General features: G+C 58.0%; 1 protein-coding gene across 6 annotated transcripts in view; it reads right to left on the reverse strand.

The window, feature by feature from the left end:
• The window catches only part of IQSEC1 (IQ motif and Sec7 domain ArfGEF 1), a 368,724-nt gene that overhangs the window by 10,295 nt on the left and 337,900 nt on the right, over positions 1-20,529 (reverse strand). For 5 of the 6 annotated variants that reach the window (XM_087431595.1, XM_014797175.2, XM_087431597.1 and 2 more), the window contains exons 4-10: positions 14,655-14,816; positions 12,340-12,462; positions 10,657-10,823; positions 5,744-5,883; positions 5,216-5,245; positions 3,484-3,609; positions 2,144-2,243 (exon numbers count right to left, since the gene is read on the reverse strand). In XM_087431595.1, the coding sequence (XP_087287721.1) occupies positions 2,144-2,243; positions 3,484-3,609; positions 5,216-5,245; positions 5,744-5,883; positions 10,657-10,823; positions 12,340-12,462; positions 14,655-14,816 (848 nt within the window). The remainder of the gene's footprint in view (positions 1-2,143; positions 2,244-3,483; positions 3,610-5,215; positions 5,246-5,743; positions 5,884-10,656; positions 10,824-12,339; positions 12,463-14,654; positions 14,817-20,529) is intronic. The other variant, XM_087431596.1, reaches the window with a different exon arrangement.

Consider the following 20,529-nt stretch of genomic DNA (forward strand, 5'->3'; position numbering starts at 1 on the left):
GGGCTTGAGACAGTGGCCAGGTGCTGAGTCCAGGAGACAGAGGTAGTGTCCTGTGCTGGGTGGAGAGTCCTATCCAGTCACCTCAGACGGTTCCGAGACCAGACTGAGCTCTCTTCTCTCCCACTGGCCTCCAGACCCCCAGCTCTCCGGGAGTGCCCCACACCCAGCATACTCGATGCTGAGCACAGCATCTTCCTACTCAGACCTGCCTGGTGCCACCTCTGAGCTCGAGGGGTCTCTGGGGCTTTGGTCCCCTGGCAGCGCCTCTCTCCTCAGGGGGAATTGAGCATCAGCTGCTGGGTTTTTGAAGGTACTTGGCCCAAACACCAATCCCACCTTTGCCCAGACCTCGGTCAAGGCTGGGAACTCCAATGCCTAGCGCCTCAAGAGGGCTTTCTGAGTGTGGGAAGCAGGCCAGCTGACACCGCGAGCAACGGGGAAGTGCTGGGGGCGGGGGGGGAGGGCATGCCACCCATGACCAGCTACCACGCGGGAATGCAGTCCTAGGGATGCTAGACCTTATTTTTCAAGAGAAGCCAACAATATCTAAACTTTAATGTGAAGATTAAATAGTAGCTCAACAAATCTAAAAAAAATGTGCAAACCAAATATAACCTAACTGGGCTGGCATTGACCCAAGGCTGCCAGCTGAGACCCCTGGTGTGAAGGCACGTCTTCTAGGAGCGTCAGGGTCGGCTCTTGACCAGCATCCGTGTCCAGGACCAAGGGCCAAGCCCTGGGAATCTAAAAATGATCCAGGTGCAGCCTCTGTCTGGGGAGTCAGTCTGGTCAGGTCCATGGTTCGGAGCATCACTGCCACCACCACCCTTGTGAGAGGGGCCTGCTGGTCGGGACAACACGGGGTGGCACCGACCTCTCTGGTGCTGTCCGGTGGAAACCAAGGAAAGGCATGCCTTCCGGCCCGGGGTGGGGTGGACAGGGCAGGAGATGGGGAGATGGATGGCGGCATCCTGGGCTCCTTGTGAGCATGTGAGAAAGGAGGGGCCCCGGCAGGTGCTGGTCCCATTTAGGACAGAGAAGGGGTAAAGAGTCCCAAATCTAGGCCCTCTGGATGGCCTTTTGCATGGCCCAGCCATGGGTCCCTGGCACTTTTTCAACCTGCAGATGGAAGGCCTATCAGATAGCACCGAGGTGACCTCTCCTAGAGGATGAGGGCTTCCCTGCTGCTGGGGACCTGGCGACGCTCCCTCAGGGCAGTCCTCCCCTTGGGCCACTCTAGAATGGGCTGGGCAGCAGGCCCCCACCCATCTCAGGAGGACTGGCTCAGCCTGCAGCTCAGGGACCTCCAACAGGGAAGGGACAGAGAGAGAGAGGAAAAGAGAAGGGCATGGGTAGCAAGAGGAGCAAGGTCAAAAGAGAAGTCAGTGGGGATCCTGGGCAGGAGCCAGCTCCCCTCCGAAATCCCCAGGCCCCCACGACCCACTCACACCCAAGGAGGCCTTCTAATGGCACCTCAGCACAAACCCTGACCAAGCACTTCCTCTGTGTCAGCAGCTCTTCCTGCGCGTCACGGCGTGGACTCACCTAATCCTATGAGGTAGGCACTGCAATCACCTCATTTCACAGATAAGGGAACGCAGCCCAGAGAGACTGAACAGCCAGCCCACACAGCTGCTAAACGTGAGGGCCGGGATTTGAACCCAGGCCCGTGGCCTCCGGGGCGCAGCTCCTGACCTCCGCAGCCCCTCAGGCTTCACCTGTTTCTCCATATTTGCATATCACCTATGCTATTGACCTGATGTTTTCCTATCAACATATACTTAAATAAACTCACTCTGCCCGAAATTAAAAAACTTACCACCTACAAGTAAGTCAAAGTTACCTCAGTGAGCACTCTGTGCAGTTATTAAATTCTTCCCAGTTACTGCACTTATCAGACACCAAGCCTGCGCTCTGCTCTCTGTGGTAAAGTGGGACTGAGAGACCATCGGAGGAGCCCCCCGGGGTTCTGTCCTTGATGGGACCAGGAGGAAGGAGAGAACGGGAAGAGGCTGCCTCCTCACCAGGCACTTAGAGCTGTGTGACGCCATCTCCTGCCACACGCAGTGCAGGCCGCGCCTAGACAAGCGCTCCAGGGAATACACACCCTGCCAGGCTAGGCCGGCCCCAAGGACAGACTTACACTGGTTCTCGAAGAGCAGGACCTGCATGCCATACAGGGAGAAGGACTGTCGGAAGCTGTACGTCACCGAGTTCTTCTTCTTCTGGAAGATCTTGGTGACCTGGAGGAACCAGAGACAGAGGCTGAGCCACATGGCCTAGATTGCCCTGGAGCAGCTCCACGAGCTCAGGATTCTAAGTGGACTCGACAGCGACCATGTTCTCCTGTGTGAGAACCCTCCTTGCAGTTCAGAGGTCAGGAGACCCCTGGGGCAGGAGAGGGCGGACATGGGGAGGAACGCGTGCCCATTCACACTGTGACACAGACACTGATTTCTGCTCCTGCAACACCCTGGTGCCATCCTGGCTGGCAACAAAGCCCCTCCATCCACAGAGAGGCGGCAGGCACGTCACCATGCAGGGCTCTGAAGGCAGCGTGCAAGGTTCTTATGCCCAGGACCCCATCTGACCACTGTAACCCTCTGAGAGATTAATTTTACAGAGGAGGAAACTGAGGCTCAGAGATGTGAAGTGACTTGCCCAAAGGCAGGGACTCTGAATAAAGGATGAACCCACACGTCTGAATTCCAACCTCAGGAATCAGAGAGAAGCAGCTGGTCCTTTGCAATCAAGCATTCAGAGATCAGGTGCAGGGGCTTCTGGCAAGAAAGCCATGGCACGCGGCAGGGACAGAGAGCTAAAGGACAGCTCTGCCCTGCTCTCCGCAGGGGCATCTTTATTCCCACTGGCTGGCATCCATGCTACCTTTTTTCAAGAGCTCCCCAACTTCCTTTTGGGGAACCCCCTCTCCGCCACCTTCCATCCATTAGTCCGGGGGGTGGGCTGTGACCCAGGCTTAGCCAATGAGGCAGCACCGTACCTGCCTGACCCCTGGGACTGGCTCAGGCGCTTGCATGGAAAGCAGTGAGAGCTCTGCTCAGATTGTTGGGAAGAGAATCCCACTGGTGGCCAAGGGGACGGGATGAAGCCTGGAGCTGCCGAGGCTGACTGTCCTTCCTGATGGAGCTGCCAGAGAAGGGAGCCCACAGAGGAGGAGCCCACACAGCCGAGACAGACACCATGAAGATGAGTCCTGCTGACATTGTCTGGGCCTCTGGCAGCAGCTGGGCCTGATGCTCCAACCCGCTCTGGGCTTTTACAGGAGCCAAGGAAGCCCGTTTCCATGGGCAGCAGTTTGAGTTGGATTCTGCCCCTTGTAACCCAAAGACCTGAGGCTAACCCCACCCTTGCTCTCTGCCTCCGCCCTCCGGAGGGCCCCCCACTGTCCACTGTGTGCAGACACACCGCCGGGTCTCGCTGTGCTGTGGTTCTCAGCCACCACACCCTGTGGGAACTACGTACCACCAGGAGGTCGTTAAACAGGAAGATTTCTCGCTGGTGCAGTCCGAGTTTCTGGGGCTTATTTGGGTCTGGAACCTCGAAGAGCCGGCAGTAGCAGACCAGCCGCCGGTGGGGCAGAGAGAGCACCTGTGTGGGGGAGAGGACGTGCTGCCGTCAGCGGCCACGCCTCCTCTGGGGCCCAGGGGCACCGGAGTCCAGCCGGCACGCTAGGGACCCAGTCTTCGAGCCTCATGTGCGAAAATGCCTTCTCGCGAACCGTCCAAAGCAGAACGTGTTTTTTGGCCTGTGGCAATGTTCCCCCTCTGCCTTCAGGAGCCTCCTGAGGGACTGCGGTAAGCACTCCTCCTCTGGCGAGACTGCCTCTCGATTCTTACAGGCAGGGACCAGACTTCTGAGAGCACCACGCTCACATGGGAGCCCCCAGACAGAGAGGAGGGCGTGGTTTCTGAGTCTCCACAAAGTGCCCGTCACACACACAAGCCCATTAGTCCCTGCAAACACTTTTCCAGAGAATCTACTCCAGGTGAGGCAGCTGAGGAACAGAGAGCCTGGGCAGCTTGCCTCAGCCACACAGCCAGGGCAGTGCAGAGCCAGGAGCTGATTCCAGGCCCCGGGGGTTTTCCTACCCTCCCAGGCCCTTCCTAAAGGACTGCCACGCTTCTGATGGCCGAGAGACCCCGTCCCAAGCCCTGAGCGAGCAGTGGCCACTCAGCGGGGCCTGGCCTGGGCCTCCGCTCCACACGCCTGCCTTTGAACACGCCCGCCTGCACAACCCTGGCTCTTCACACGAGCCCCTCACCTTGCTGAAGCCCAAGCCGCCCTCAAGGCCAGACACAACATGGCTGGCGTCTAAGGGTCAAGGGGACAGAGCATCAGGGACGCCCAGTTGTGGCTCTGGGAGCACCCAGGCTCATGCAGGAGACAGACAAGGTAGTAAAGAGACGGGACACGCCCAGATAAGTGCGATGGTAAGCAGGGAGGGTTAACCCTGCGAGGGGCACCCTGCTGGAGGGATGCCTGAGCTCAGCACCTCAGGAAGACAAGACACGGGGAGGGAAATGCGTGGCCTGGCCTGGCCTGGCGCACTCAGGGAGCAGCATCATTTGGAGCAAAAGCGTGAAGGAGAGAGGATGGTGGGACGTGGGGCTGGAGAGCTGGGTGAGGGCAGGTTACGGGAGTGTCCAAGGGTCTTGGTCTCTCTCTAGGGGAAGCTGGGAAGGGGAGGGTGGGCAGAGCCGTTTGTGAAGCTGACTTTCGCAGTGGCAGGGCTGCCCAGTGAGGGGTAAAGACAGACACACGAGGGACATGCCACATGACTGCCAGGCTAGCCGTGTGTACGTGTGCTCCAGGGGTGTGCAGGCAAACTTCCTCAAGGCGGTGGCAGTGGAGGAGGTCCTGACACACACAAGCAAGCTCGCGGGGTCTGGGATGGGCAGGAGAAGGCCCCTCACTGCCACACTAGGATCATCTGTTCGGGCGTAGCGTCCCGGGCTCCATCTATCTGCCTTCAGCCTGATAGCACAGCCCTCCCCGTGTAGCTGTGGTCTCTGGGCCTGCAGAGATTCAAGGCTGCGATAATTATGAAAATCACATTTCTTATCGCTCCGGATATTAACTCATGCAGCCAGAGCTACGGATCTGGGAGCTGGGAGACGCGGCAGAGCGAATGAAGGACATGCTGGGCCCCTGGGGTGGGATCTCAGCTGGGACGTGAAAGCAGAGGGGTACTCACGCAGCCAAGCCCGTGATGCAGGGATCCAATCTATGTGGGAAACAGGAAACAAACAAAAAAAGGTATTAATGTTCCAAAGATGCACCTGGGCCCTGAGGGAGCTAAAGGGATGACGTCCAAAGAGGCAAGCACCCCTCCCCTGGCACCTCCCTCAGCTCCCTCCAGCCACGCCACACAGAGCGGGCCGGGGGGCCCTCCCGTGGGCAGGCTCCGGGAGGCTTCGAGGGCATTCGCAGGTCACCAAGGAACCACAGCACAACCCTGGCTCTTGGTTTATTAAGAGCCTCAGGTTCTCTCAAATATAACCCAGAGCAAACAGCTGTTATTCCCCAATATTAGGAGCCACTTAAAAAAACCCAAAACCTGAAACAATTACCAACGCTGCCCAGAAGGGGCCAGGTTCCAAATGGTGCCAGGGCCACTGGCTGAAGCCAAAGCCAGTAGGGCAGGCCTGGGGTGACATGGAGAGGGTGGGTAGGTGGGGCGAGCACCTCGGACCTCCCCCAGCGGCTCCGGGCCACCACATACCGGCTTCTTCCCCACAATGAGCTTTTCCACCTTCTGCACCTGGGACACGTGGTCCTCATTGGTCTTCAGCTCCCGCTTTCGGATCCGCTCATAGATCCCAATCAGCATCTCCCGGGGAATGTCCTCGCCGTCGTCCACACCTGGGCAGGGGACAGCAGCCAGGCCTCAGGTCCGGCCGGGGCCGGGGTGGCCGTGGCTCCATTCAGCCTCAGGCCCCAGGCTCACCCCCTGATTTATCAGTTTCTAAACCAAATCAGAATAGTGATCCCTTTCACTAGTCCCCAACAGAGCCAAAGACTTTCCAGACCCACAGCTACTGAACACTTTCAGTCAATTAAGAATTTCCCCAGAGTCCTTCCAGGGACAAGGCCAGCACAGCCTCCTGGACTAGCATAGAGCCACCTGTGTGACCTTCTAGCCATGCTCAGAGGGCTTTATAAACAGTACCTTTCTCGATCCTGACCACAGCCCTGTGGGGCGGGAATAACCAACCCCATTCCACAAATGGGAAAGCTGAGGCCCAGGGAAGGGGCTGCGGTGGGGGGAGGCTGTGTAGCTGGGGTTTGTGAGTTCAGGCTCTGACAGGCCTGGGCCCAAGTCCTCGCTTTGCCTCTTACTGACCGCGTGACTCAGTCTCTCTGAGCTGGGAGTTCTCCGGGAAACGGGCCACCAAGAGCACAGGTGACTTCACAGGGCTGGTATGAGGAGGGGAGAGCAGCTTGTGGCACAGCCCACCAAGGGAGAGCTCAGAGCATCTGCACGGTGTCGCCAGCCGTTGTCCCACATCACGTGGGCAGAAGCTGGGGGCCTGGACTCGAGCTCGGGTTCCTCTGACAGCAAGCATGTCCCGTTTCTGCTACATCACCCTGGAAAACTGCTGTGAGAAAAACTCAGCCCTACTCAGGAGGGGAGTGCAAACCCACATCCACCAGAAGACCACAGACTGGCAAAAGTCCAGAGGTTTGGTAATATGCTCTGTTGGCAAGGCTGAGGGAAAGGCACCCTCCTGTAGACCGCTGGTGGGATGTGAAACGGATCAACCCCTCTGGAGGGCAATTTGGCACTGTCTGTCATAATTATACATTCAAACACTCTCCGGTCCATTGACTGCATTTGGGGAATTTATCCCATGGGACATGATATCCCAAGGTTATTCATTGCAGCATCTTATATCTTTATCCACAGATAGCAGAAAACTGGAACTAACCCATTCACCCATTGCCCATCAGTACCACGGAATACTGTGCACCTGCCAGGGACAACGAGGAAGGCCACAGTGAACCGACATGGAAACTTTCTCCTAGATTAAATAAAAAAGCAAGGTGCAAAAACAGAAGAGGGTAAACCATTCATGCACGTTCATACCTGCTCAGGAGAGGCACTCTGGGCAGTACAGCAGGACTGAACGCTGACCACGACCAGGGGAGAAGGTGTGGCCCGGGCAGATGGTGGGAGGGGCTCTGCTACCACCTTTTATTTTCTGGGTTTGTTTTTTTTTTTAAATAGACTATTTTTTTGGTCTTTGGTCTATTAAGTTCACAGCAAAATTGAGGGGAAAGCATAGAGATTTCCCATATACCCCCTGCTCCCTAACAGCCTCTCTGACTGTTAACATTCCCCATTGGAGTGGTACGATTGTTACAACTGGTGAACCTATGCTGACACATCATAATCACCTAAAGTCCACAGTTTACAGGAGGGTTCACTCTTGGTGTTGTACATTCTATGGGTTTGGACAAACGTATAATGACATGGATCCACTACTATAATATTATACAGACTATTTTCACTGCCCTAAAAATCCTCTGTGCTCTGCCTATTCATCTCTCCCTTCACCCTCACTCACCCCTGGGAACCACTGAACTTCTCATTGTCCCCATAGTTTTGCCTTTTCCAGAATGTCATACAATTGGAATCATACAGTTTATAGCCTTTTCGGATTGGCTTCTTTCACTTAGTAACATGCATTTCAGGTTTCTCATGCCTTTTCATGGCTTGATAGCTCATTTCTGTTTAGTGGTAATATTCCATTGCCTGGCTGTACCACACCTTATTTATCCATTCACCTACTGACGGGCATCTCGGTTGCTTCCAAGTTTTGGCGATTATGAATAAAGCTGCTATAAGCATCCATGTGTGGGTCTCTGCATGGACTAAAGTTTTCAACTCATTTGGGTAAATACCAAGGAGTATGATTGCTGGGTCATATTTCTTACAAGTTTTTACACTATTTGAAGATAATACTTGTTCAAAAAATAAATCTAAAAAATTTAAAAACAATTATCAATAAAAGTAAAATCCTGCTTGTCTGGCTTCCATGCTGAGCTATTCCTCCCCTGCCTATCCTTGAACCCCCAGAGGCTCTCCTGCTGCTGGACCACAGTGCAAACTGCAGTGAGAGACTCCAGAGCAAACGTGTGTCCAGCACGCGCAGGGAAGGCTTCCTCTACAAAGAGCACGCTGGACAAGTGCTCAGCACCAAGTGCCAGCCTGGCTTCAGGAGACCAGCCTCCCACCTCGTCTGTCACTCACTCGCGGTGTGACCTCGGGCAAGTTCCTCTCCTCACTGAACCTTGGTCACTCCTTCTTGAAGCACAAGGAAGATGGGGCAGAATACTCCCAAGTCCCCGGCTTAAAAAGAGATGATCTGGTGGGAACAGCCCAGGCTTGGGAGACAGAAGCAGCAGCTCACTCCCCTGGGATCGGAGTGCTCAGTCTGTGCCCTGGGAAGTGGGATGATGATGCCACCCTGTCCCCTAGACTGATGGGAGAGCAGGGTGCAAAAGTGGATACAAACCACCAAGCCACTGACATCAGGGTGGCTGACTGGCAAATGTCTGACTCAGCAGTCCTTCCCCAAGCCTTCTGCCCTCTGGGCTAATCATTTCTGGCTCCTGGCATTTCTCACACAAGGGAGTCCCCGATTACAGGGGCAGGGTGCCACAGGCAGAAAAAAAATCATCGAGATCCTTAAACTCCCCCATGGTCACCAACAGCATACAGCGCATGGCCAGCTTTCCTGGCAGTGCTGGAGTGCCAGCCTGCTCCTGGGCCCACAGGACTTGGTGAAGGCAGAAACAGGCTCAGTCCAGTGAGGACAGAGGCTCACAGCCGGACAGGCCCGGGGCTGACGGTGAGGAGGCAGAGCAGTGTACGACCCCTGCACATCAAAGTGTCCGCTGGGGGCTGGCCCGGTGGCGTAGAGGTTAAGTTCACACTCTGCTTCGGCAGCCCAGGCTTCGCAGGTTCGGATCCCAGGCGCAGACCGATGCACCGCTTATCAAGCCGTGCTGTGGCAGCATCCCATATAGTGGAGGAAGATGGGCAGAGATGTTAGCCCAGGGCCAGTCTTCCTCAGCAAAAAGAGGAGGATTGGCAACGGATGTTAGCTCAGGGCTAATCTTCCTCACACACACACACACAAAAATGGAGGCAAAATAAGTTATTAAAAAAAAAAAAGTGTCTTCCGACTGCCCTCGCTTGCTCTCCCAGCCATACGATTTGCCATTAATGAAGTTCCTGGACTCCTTGGTTTCCTAGGAACTATAACTAAGACCTGACCTTCCTTGGGGCCTGCAACACCCCTCAGACCTGGCGGAGGGCCGTACACAGTGAGTGCTGTGAACCACGCCCCAGCCACTTGGCTTCCCAGATGGCCTCTGTGCCCGCTCAGGTCTTGGAGACAAGCTCAGGGGAAGGGGATGGTCCTGCCATCTCCTGGTGGCTTCTCTCTGGGGAAACATTTGGGGATTCCGTTAGCAGCCCTGTTATGATGATGCCCACCACCAGGGGGCGCGCTAGGATGGTTCCAACCCCCAGGAGGATCTGGACATCCTGCAGGGAGAATTATCCTGTCCCAGGAGAGCGGGTGACAGCCAGCACTTTTACAGAAATAATCAAGAGGAGCAGATTAAACAGCTCAACAAGCTCACAAAGTTAGACTGGATTCAGACCAGCTTTTCCTTTTTTAAAAATGTGATACCATTTCTTAGGGGACCTCAGCCTGCTGCAGCTGGTGTTTCCCACAGTCCCTCCCTCTCTTCCTCCCAGGGGTGCCAGGTACACGAGGGACATGCCGCCAGCTAACAGAGCCGCCAGGAAGATGACTGCTCCCTTTTCAATTCCTTCCCTGCCTGATGACACCAGGAGGAGGCCCCTCTTGTTCCCGCCTCACCAGCACCTGTCTAGTACAGGCCCACATGTCAAGGAAGAGAGCATAGCTGCGGGGCCCACCCAGACGGCTCGGCCGGAATTCAACAGCCGTGCTCTCTTTCCCTGTATTCATTTTCAGAACGAGCGCCCGCGTGGAAAACACTACTGGTTTCCCATTTACAATGACGACACACGGTTCTTTTTTAAAACAGACAGACTTCAGCAAAACACAAAAACAAAAAGGCAAGTCAGTGTCAAGAGGAACATGGAGTGTAGAGGAGGGAGGCAGCTGTGCACGGGCGGGGGTGCCGGCCCCTCTGCCCGGCGGCCTGGGGCCTGCAGGCCGTTCTCCCTCACGTCCTCCCGCGGGGCTCCTCCCGCACCCTGCAGAGCTGCTTTCTCGGGCCTCTGCCCCTGTCTAATCGTGAATAACGCCCCCACTCTGACCTGTCAAACCCCCGTGCGCCCCTTAGGGACAAGCCAAAGCATCACCTCCTCCACGACTGCGGTTCCCCGCCATGCCCCACGGCCCAGGCGAGAGTCGCCCAGTCTGCTCCTACCGTGCACACCCGAGACGGCACACAGCACTCTTGACAGTAATTCGTACCCTGTTCTCTCGTTGGCGACCCAGCGCTCCGAGGCCCTGCTGTGACGGGGCCAGGTGCGCTGGAGCCCAGCTCCCTGCATCCAGCCTGAGGCCCCGCACCTGGCGGGGCGTGTGCCCAGAGGGTGGCTCTGCGTCCGAGTGGCCGGAAGCTCACCTCGGAGGTTCTTGACGAAGTCCTCCAGCTTCATCTTGCGCTCTGGCTTGACGTTAGGGCTGTACATGTCCGTGTTGAGCAGGATGATGGCGAAGGCCAGGATGAAGATGGTGTCTGGGTTCCGGAACTGCCGCACCACCCCAGGGTTGCAGATGCAGTACCGCTGACTGGGGGCCGGGGAGAGGGAGGAGGAGGGTCAGGGCCGCTCCATTCGGGGCAGAGAGTGCGTCTGCCCCTCACTCATGAGCAGCCGCCACAGCTCAGCCAGCACTAATCAGCGAGGCTGGTCAGGGCCCTCTGAGCCTCAGTTTCTGCATCTGGTAAATGGGGATAACACTTGTCCAGCAGAGAGTTGGCTCTGACTACCTACTTGCTCCTTCTCAGCTGAGTTATATCCCATCCACCTGTAACTGAGCTGGCAACGGCTGCCCAGGGGGTGAGGCCCCCATTCCCCAGTCTCCCCAGAGCTGGGTGCTCCACGTGGCTAAGTGCTGGCCAGTGGGATGTGAGCAGACAGGACGTGGTACCTTGAAGGTAATGGTGTGCCCTCCACACTCTCCCCCTGCCTGGGACAGGGATGTGACAGTGGGCGTTGGACCTGCCACCTGGGACCCTGAGAAGACAGGAGCCCAGGCCTCCTCACACCAGCTCAGAGAGAGATGCACCTTCCATCTTGTTTCACTCGCAGCTGCCAGGACAGCTTTGTCAGGGCAGCTGAACCAACAGCCTTGCTAACACACTCTGTCTCACTAAGTCATCCGTTTACTGTCCTAACTGCCTCGAATAGTTCCCCCACTCCCACCTTGACAAGGCCCCCTCCACTGGTGACCTTGTGGAGGGTGGGTGAGAGAGGCAGGGATGGAGAAGAGGAACCAGGTGGGGCACTGTGACTGAGGCCTACTTCCAGCAGGCACAGCCATCAGAGCTTAGATGACGTGGGCTTCAATTCTGTCTTCCCTGTTGAGTGCCGCCCCCTCCAGGGAGCCCTCCTGCTCCCCTTCCAGGGCCTGGGGTTTCTCCTTCTGCGTCCTTGCTCCTCCGTGGCCCCGCCACTGGTGCTAAGCCCAGAGAGCTGGGCCAGCAGCTGACTTGTGTTTTCAGCACCCAGCACAGAGGCTCCTACACAGCCAGTGTGCACACAGTCCCAGATGAGAGACTGTGCAGCGACAGCCGACTTGACTGCGGGCTCTCTGTTGTGCCGGGACTGGGCTAAGTGTGCCTACACGTCCTAAGCGGTTCAATCCTCCCACCCTCTCTAGGGTAGGTGTTCTTGTTATCTACACTCTAAGGAGGATGTAAGGCACAGAGAAGTTAAGTTACCAGTGCAAGGTCACACAGCTGCTAAGTGGAGTGAGTGTCAGAACCAGGTCATCTGAGGCACTGTGAGAGCGCAGCTGCCCCTTGTGAATGAGCAGATAAACGATGGCACAGACAGATTCACAAACAAATGATGGCCCACGAGGACTTGGAGGAAGACAAAGAGTGCTCAAAACCCTGGCTCTAGCACTAACCAGCACAGAACCTGGCACCTAGGGAAGGCTGCTGCCTCGTCCCCAGGCAAGTTCATGGCCACCTGATCCTACTTAGGGAAGAGGAGGAAGGGAGCTTCGGCCCTTGAGCCATGGGCCTTTGAGCTGGGAACCTTCCTCTCCCCGATTCCACCTCGCCGTGCCAGGCCCCGACCTGAACGCCTCGATGAGCCGCTCCACCTTCTGAGCCTCCCCCTGGACCCGGATGTGCGCCTGGAACTTCCTGAGGGCTTCATCCAGCTCCATAGCAGAGAAGTCCATCTCGTCCACCACGCAGCTGAAACGAGAGACAAAGGCCACGTCAGCGTCCTCTGCCACGCCGAGCGCGGAGCACGAAGCGGGTCAAGTGCAGGGAGGGCCCGCGGGTGAGGGCAGTGAGGTGCACGCTCCACCCTCACGAGGAGGACGTGGAGGCCCGGGGCACTACCTTGCACACGGTGGCTGTGCGCTTAGCTTGTCCCCTTTCACAGCAAGGACACGGGGAGAGGTGGCTGGGTTTTGCCAGGGTCGACGGGCATCTCGGAGGGGCTGTGCCTCGGATGAGGCAAGCGGAGGGTAGAGTGTAGAGCTTGGAGAGACAGCAGGTTGGTTCCACCCTTATCACAGTCCCACCCCCCAGCACAGCCTGCTCCATCCTCTGATCAGAACCCCTGAACAGAGAAGGCAGGGTCTGCACCACGGACCCACGCAGCAGGCTCTGGTGTCTGGTGTATCTGTGAGTAATGAAGCCACAGCCAGTCCTGGTGGGGCAGCAGAGGCCTTGGCCATGGGGGGCCTAATCCCCACTCCCAGGGCCTTTCCTCCACTGTGGGCGATGGGCCTGGACGTAAGCTATGGTGGCCCCAACCTTTCCTGAATACTCAGGGCCTCCTAGGGCAGCAGCTTTTTGAGGTTGCTGCAGAGCAGCTAGGGGACAGGGGCCACACTGACGATGTGCTGACCAGCATCCGAGTAGGATGCCTGATGGGGAGGGTCAGGAGGAGTCTCGCTACTTCCTGAGGCTGCTGCTATTTTCTGATCTGAGAACAATGCACGGATTTCCTACGGACCAGGAGCCAGCTTGGAGGGGGCCGCAGAGGGAGCGCAAGAATGGCTGCAGGGGTTGTATGGCTGGACCAAGACTGTCTTGGGCCTGACTCCCTAGGACCTAATCTGTCTCCCCTGAACCGTCTCCTTACACCTGTTTAAAAGGGGGAGGGGGGCACTAACAATGCAGCAGGCTTTTCCCAATGAGGCAGGAAGAGAAACGCTGAGCACGCAGAAAGCAGCCCAGGTGGGCGTCCCTGGCCAAAAAAGGGCACAGATGCCATTCTGCTGGTGCCAGCTACTCACCAGCCACCACCAGAGGCCCTGAGTCACTGCACGAACACATGCAGGCGTAAATGTGTGTACACGTGGGTGTGTATGTGACTGAATGAGTACATATGTGCGTACCTGAGGCTTGTGTGTATGGGGGGCACCCAGACCAGTCCCTCCCCGAGCCTGGGTTTCCTCACCTGTGAAACAAAGAGGCCCCAGCATCCGCCCGCCTCCTCCCGGGGAAGCACCCGAGGCAGCAGGTGCACATGGCCAGGCCCCTCATCACTGCAAAGCGGGCCTGACCCTGGGGGCCTGCTGCCTGCCCCCTTCACGTGCTCCTTCACCTGATGAGGCAGGGCCTGCACAGATGGAAGTCACTGCCCTTGTCACTGATGGCTACCTCTTTACTCTGCTGTGATTTCTGTTCCTGGCCTGCCGGCCTGGCGTCGCCCATCTCAGCGTGTAGCTGCCTGGATCAGAAAAATCCTCAACAGGCCTGGGGCTGTTCCTCCAGGTCCCGACAAAGGGTGAGCAGGACCCTCATGCCGAGCCATCCTATTCCACTGGCTTTGGCTCCTCATCTCTGAAAGGAGGTTAGCGATCCCTGACTCTCACCCCTGTGCGTAAGATGAGGACACATGGCCTGTACATAGCGCCTGCTTAGTAAACACGTGGGTCTAAACGCGGGGTACTTTTCTACTCAGGACAGTCTCAAGGAGGAACGGAGAGGTTTAGGGTGCATCCCGGGTGGGACTTCTCAAAACTGTCAGCAGTCCCCAGGGAACCGGGAATCCATTTTTCTGCAGGGTTCCAAGTAGCTAAGAATGCTATGGCCGACAGCTCTCTGGGCTGTTAGGGTCTGGGGTCGGGACACTGGGTTTGGACTCTCACCCTCGAGTCTCTCAGTCAGAAGAGGCAGGAGGCACTGGGATCACTCTGGGCCTGACTCCCCTCCCCCTCACCCTGAGGGAGTGTGAGGGTGGAGGTGCTGAGGGGCGAGCAGGGGGGCGGTCAAGGGCAGCAAGGGAGATGTGGTGCCCGAGGGCAGGTGCCCACGTACATACCCAGCAGGGTGTGATGTGCAAAATGGTGTGTGTGTGGGTCTAGGAGAGAGAAAGAGACCAGGGGACGACTCAGCACACGGCCCCGCCCACCCAGCCCAGCACTCACTCCAGCACGTCACGGTTGAACTGCTTCTGCCGGTTGCCCAGGAACTCGCCGATCATCTGCCGGCTGAGGCCCTTGCGCTGCAGCAGGAAGTGGGCCACCCCCACAGGCGTGTCGGGTACGAAGCCACGCTCAATGAGGTACTGGACGCCCTTCTCAGGCTTCCTAGCGGGCGAGACAAGAGGTACACTCAGCCCTGGCTGCCTCGGCCACTCCCGGCTCGCCCGCCTCCTCCTCGGGCACTCGAGGTGCCCCAACCAGGGCTGGGAGACCCCGGGCCCCAGGCACCTGCCCTGAGCCTGCAACATGGGGAACCCAGAACAGCCCAGACCCTGCACCAAGAACAGGCTGGGACTGGGCCAGCCGCAGGAGCACAGCTGTGGGTGCTGGGACAGGGACCCTCCCCCACCGCCTCGCACTGCCCCAGACGCCCACCCAAATACAGAACGGGTCCCCTGCCCGGACCCACGCTCCCCTCTGTGTGGAAGACCCGGCCCATGCTGTACTTCTAGGCAGACTGGAACCCACTGCCCGCACACGCTGGCCTGCCCACTGAGAATACGCCAGTCTCTACCAACTGCTGAGCCCTGACTCTGCCATCGCTGTCTAAGCACCTACAGACACCAGCTTACTCCTCACATGCTCCTGGAGTCAGAGCCCTGTTACTGTGCTGTTAGGAGCCCAAAAGCTGTAAACCTTGTCAAGGGCCTCACCATCCTTGTTGTAAGGACTCACTGAGTTAACACAGTCAGGTGCCTGGCATGATGTGCGCAGTTGGCACCATGAAAGGCTCTTAGGATCAGCCCCAGTTTACAGGAGAGGAGATGGAGGCGGGGCACGGGCCCTGTCTGGGCAGTCAAGGCGGGCTTCGGGGAGGGGCTGGGCTGGCCCTGCACCTGCATGGGGAGCCGTGGGGCCAGGCAGGGCCCAGGCGGCTGTGGAGAAGGAAGGCCCCTCTCAGGGACTTGGCAGTGACCCGAGGCAGACTCCTTCCTCCCTTTGGGCCTCTGTCCTCTTGCCCGACGCGTGGTATGACACGTGCGTGGCTGACCTCACAGCGGATGCAGTGGTCAAAGGAGACAGGGTGGTGTGTGGCAGCACGTGTGACCCTCAGAGAGCAGGTCCTCCTTAAACACCCCCAGAGCCTCTGAGGGGCCCGAGGAGCTGTGGAGCCATGGAGGTACCTGGCACCCATGCAGGGGTGGAGCCAGCAGGGTCACCCACTATCTGAGGGCCAGGCCGTACCCCTTTCCCCAGCAGGTGGAGGTCAGTATTCCGCTGTCCCCTGGGGGCATTGAGGTGAGGACCAGTGTCCACCTTCCCCGAGAAACCATGCAGCTCCCGGCCAACCGCAGTGTCCTGCAGATACGTTATTTCCATGTGCAAGCAAGCAAAGCTCCTGCTGCAAGGAGACCTGCTATTTTTTACCCCAGATGATCACACCCTGACCTTGCCCTCAGGAGCCTGGCAGGGAGCAGCTGCTGGACAGCTGGGTCCTGGCACAGAAGTGGTGACAGAGTGGCCCTGCTCCCCCATATACCCGGTTCCTCCCCAGGACTCCAGGGTCTCCCACCAAGAACCACCCCATGCCCAGGCCTCTCCAGTCACTTGGCCGCTGAGGCTGCGGCCAGGGCAGGTCACGCTTCCTCACCGCCCTGCTCCATGCTGGCCCCCACAGGACCCCAGCCCATGCCCGCCTCCCCCTCCCTCAACTTCTAGGCAAGGGGTCACCACAGCTAGCCCACAGACGTGTTTCCTTTAGCCCACACAATGTTAATGAAAAGAATTCTAAAAACTTGCCAAAATTTAGAAATTGAGAGAGCTCATATAGAATCCGGAGTCCCAACTTCTCCTGAAAAGTCAGACCGTCTGGCACTCCTGGGCCTGTGCTCCTGTGTGGCAATGACTAGAGAGCCGGACTGGGCATCCCCGACTTGGGCGCCCTCTGTCACCCACCCACCTGCCTGGCCCCCTGAGGCCCTGATATAATGCTCTGGTCCAGGCCCAGCCAGGTCCTACTTCCTTCTGCTTCCCCAGGGGGTGGCTGCTCTTCCTTCTCTGTCCCCATCTGCTCCCTCCTGTGTTTACACGCCAACATCACACAGCATCATGGACTTCCAGGATACAGGCTCCACCAGCCTTGAGGAGCTCAGGGCGCAGTGGGAGAAGGAACCGTGCTGCGGGAAGGAGAGGCTGCGCAAGGGACTGTGGGAATGTGGATTCTTCACAGATTAAGTGCCGTTCTATTCTGTGTCAGGCACCGCTCTGGAAGACAGCAGCGAGCGGGGCTGGCTATGAACACCCAGCACAACGGCAGGTTGCAATCCACAGTCTGAAGGGCAAAGGGACTCAGTGAGGCTAGAAGGCATAGGGCAAGCAGAGAGGCGTTCTCTGAGCAGGTGACACTGGACAGTGACCAGAGCGATTAAGGAGTTTTCTGGGTGGAGGCAACAGCAGATGCAAAGGCCCTGGGGCAGGAATGGGTTTTGCAGGATCAAGGGCCCGTGAAGCTGCTCCAGGGTGGCTGAGAGTAGAGACCCATGGGGGAGGGGGAGAGGAGGGCAGTGAGATAGGCTGGACCACACATCGCTGTGCAGGCCATAGGGAAGTCTGGTTTTCCCGAGTGGGATGAGAAGCCCCGGCGTGTTCTGAATAGGGCAGTGTCGGACCTGACGTCCATGTTTGAGAAGCTCCCTCTGGCTGCTCTATGGGCAGCAAGGCCAGGCCCAGGCTGGGAGCCCAGCTAGGAGACTGCTGCAGCATCCAGGCAGTGGTGCAGGAGGTTGGAGATGCAGCCGCTTTAGGACACAGCTTGAGGGTAGACATGACAATATTTGCTGGTGGATCAGTGTGTGACCTGGTGGCTCAGCTTTTACCCTGAACGGAATGTGGGAGGGATCGATTCCACCTGGCAGCTTTCACAGTGATATCGCAGGAGAGAGGAATCTGAACGGACGGGCCCTTGACCACCGACCAGGAACTTGCTGAGCAATTGAGAGGAAAGGTGTGGCGGCAGGAGGTATAGGTGGGGAGTGGGGTGGGTGAGGTGGGGAGGCCAGGCTCTGGGGTTCCAGGGTTGGGATGGATGTGGCTGGCGAAGGGAGCCTCTGAATGGCTTCGGGCAGGGGAGCGACCTCCTGGACAGCAAGCAGCCAGTGCGTTGGACATCTACTGCTGTGAGTCCCCTGCCATTGGGACCCCCGCCCACTCTCGGCAGCGCAGAGAGGCCCTTCTTGCCCCAGTGTGCTCTCGGGGCCCATCCAGGCTGCAGCCCCAGACCCACCCGCTCCCCTGCAGAGCCCCACGTGTGTTCTGCCCCCAGACCCGCCCACCCTCCTGCAGAGCCCCACGCGTGTCCTGCTGTGGGCCACACACAGCCACCTGCTGGGCAGAGGGGTGCAGGCGCCTGAGCCATGAGTGCTGTCCCCACCCCCGTGGCAGTGGGGGGGCCATGCAATGTGCTTTGGCCAACACACTCTGAGCAGAAGGGATGCGTGGCACTTTCCACGGGAGCCGTGAGATCCCCTACGGTGCCTTCTCTTGCCATGGAGAACCGAGAAGCCCACATCGAAAAGATGCCTCTGCCGTCTCATCCCTGAGAGCCAGCGGAGCCCCCGGTCAACCTATGAAGAACGAGGCTGTGACAGTGACACTAACTCGTGGTCTGTTAGCATGACAGAGCCCCCCCAGAAGGGCAGAGAAGGGTTCTCGGCTGAGGAAACTGGGTCACGGGGCATCATGTTCCACCCCCAGGCAGACACAGTGGTGGCGCTCTGTGTTCTCTTCCTACAAGGGTGTCCAACATGTCTGCTGGAACTCCAGGCTCTAAGGACTGAGGAGGGCACGGCCTGGGGCTCATCGGACCCTGGACCCTCAGGGCCTAGCAAGGGGCTGGCCCAGACAGAACAGGCCCAGCAAAGGACAAGCAGAACGTGCTTCATGTCCAGGCTCGGGGGCAGACGCACTCACGGAAGGGCTGCCTTAGCCTGCATCGCTGGGATTCTGCTTTAAAACCTTCCAGCCTCTCAACCCCTGCAGGCCAAATCCCAGGCTCCTTACCCCTTGAGTCACTTCATTCATTCCACAAAGATTTACTGAGGGCCTACTCTGTGCCAGGTGCTGTGCTGGCACACTCGTGGTCCAATCAAAGTCCCCATCCTTGAAAAACATGCATCCTAGTTGGAGTGTGATAAAGGAGGGATATAAACTCCCAGGATACAGAGACACTCAGAGCACAGGGGTCCAGGGCATGCCTTGGGAGCCAGAAGCCTGGGCTCAAATCCCAGCTCCACTTACTAGCTGGGTGACCTAGGGCAAGTTACTTAACCTCTCTGCACCTCCCCATCTGTATAATGCAGACAGCAACAGTGCACACAGCAGAGCTGCTGTGAAGATTAAATGCGTTAATGCCTCTAAGCCCTCAAAAAGTCCTGTCAGTTCCCCGGCTATAAGAAAGCCAATGCTGCAGTGCCCTGGAGAAAGCGTGGACACCAGCTGCAGGGTGCAGGGAGTGACGGTCAGGAAAGGCCCCCTTGGGGAGGTGGCACTGAACTGGGAGTCAGGACGGGGGACTTTGTTGGAAGCAACAGCCAATGCAAAAGTCTCATTTGACAGATAACAAAAGCAGGGCACAGAAGGGCCAGGTAACTTGGCCCCAGGCTGCCCAGAGAGAGAAAGAGTGCTGGGACTCTTACCCACTCCTTTGCTCTGAGAAGCCCCTAAGATTCACTGGACCCTCCTTACCCCATCACAGCTGACAGTCCACTCCACCCAGCTCTGTGGAGCCCGCTCTCCCAGTCTCTCTGTGGACCCCACATTCCTGTCTCTGGCGTCTCTGACTTCCAGTCTCTGAGGCTTGGCATCAACAGGTGCCACGTGCAACACCGTCGCCATCTACACCTGACCCGCTTCTGCATTCTGGCCCCACGGCGTTCCCGAAAGGCTTCCGCAGGCCAGGCCGGGGTGGGAGAGTCCACAGCTCCGTCCCTGCTGTCTGCTGCCAGGCTGGGCCGGCTTTTCTCAACGTCAGCTGCTGATTTAGATGTGGCCGTGGCAGACTGAGCACGCGCAGACCACATCACGGCTGCCCTCATGCATCGCCGTCCCTGGGCTGCGAGCAGTCAGTGGTGAGGCCAAGCCTGCGGGCTTTGGTGAGGGCGGCTACGAGGCTGTGCACTGTACTCAGGACACCCACGTGCTGGAATCCAATGCTGAGGGCCTGGCCTGCTCCTTCCCCGGCAGGGGTCTGGAGGGTCAACAACGGGCTGCTCCTGTGGTTTTCAGTTGCTCGAGCAGCTGAAGATAAGTGGAAGTGGGCAGCTGCCCAGCACCTCCCTGCCTGGTGTCTAGCCGGCCTCTGGATGTCCCACCCCACCTCGAGCTCCATTCCCCTGACCCAGCCGGCCAACCTCACTCCCAGTCCGGCCAGTCAGAGCCCCGGCCAACCTCACTGCCAGTCCGGCCAGTCAGAGCCCCGCATCCTGCCGACCACAGCAAGTGGTTCAGAGAGAGCCAGCAGGAGCCAACGAGGTAGGAGAATCTCTCTTCCTGCCCAGGTTGCCATGAGGCTGGACCCTGAGCCTGGGACTGCTAGTGGCCCTCCTGCTCTGGTGAGGGGACCAGAGGGGGCAGATGGGGCAGACTCTGGTGAAGATGACCAAGAGATGACCAATGGCTTTTCAGGTCCAGGAACCAGTAACGCCTCTTTGCTTAAAGCAGTTTGATTGGGTTCCTGTCACTAGCAATAGAGAAGGCCCTGATCAACACAGGGGTCCAGGGGCCAGCCCTGTGGCCTAGTGGTTAAGTTCGGCATGCTCTGCTTTGGTAGCCCAGGTTCAGATCCCAGGTGCGGACCTACATCACTTGTCAGCACCCATGC

This window comes from Ceratotherium simum, chromosome 5, assembly GCF_057802395.1.
Source record: "Ceratotherium simum simum isolate JZ-2026a chromosome 5, ASM5780239v1, whole genome shotgun sequence".
In the NCBI taxonomy this organism is placed as follows: domain Eukaryota; kingdom Metazoa; phylum Chordata; class Mammalia; order Perissodactyla; family Rhinocerotidae; genus Ceratotherium; species Ceratotherium simum.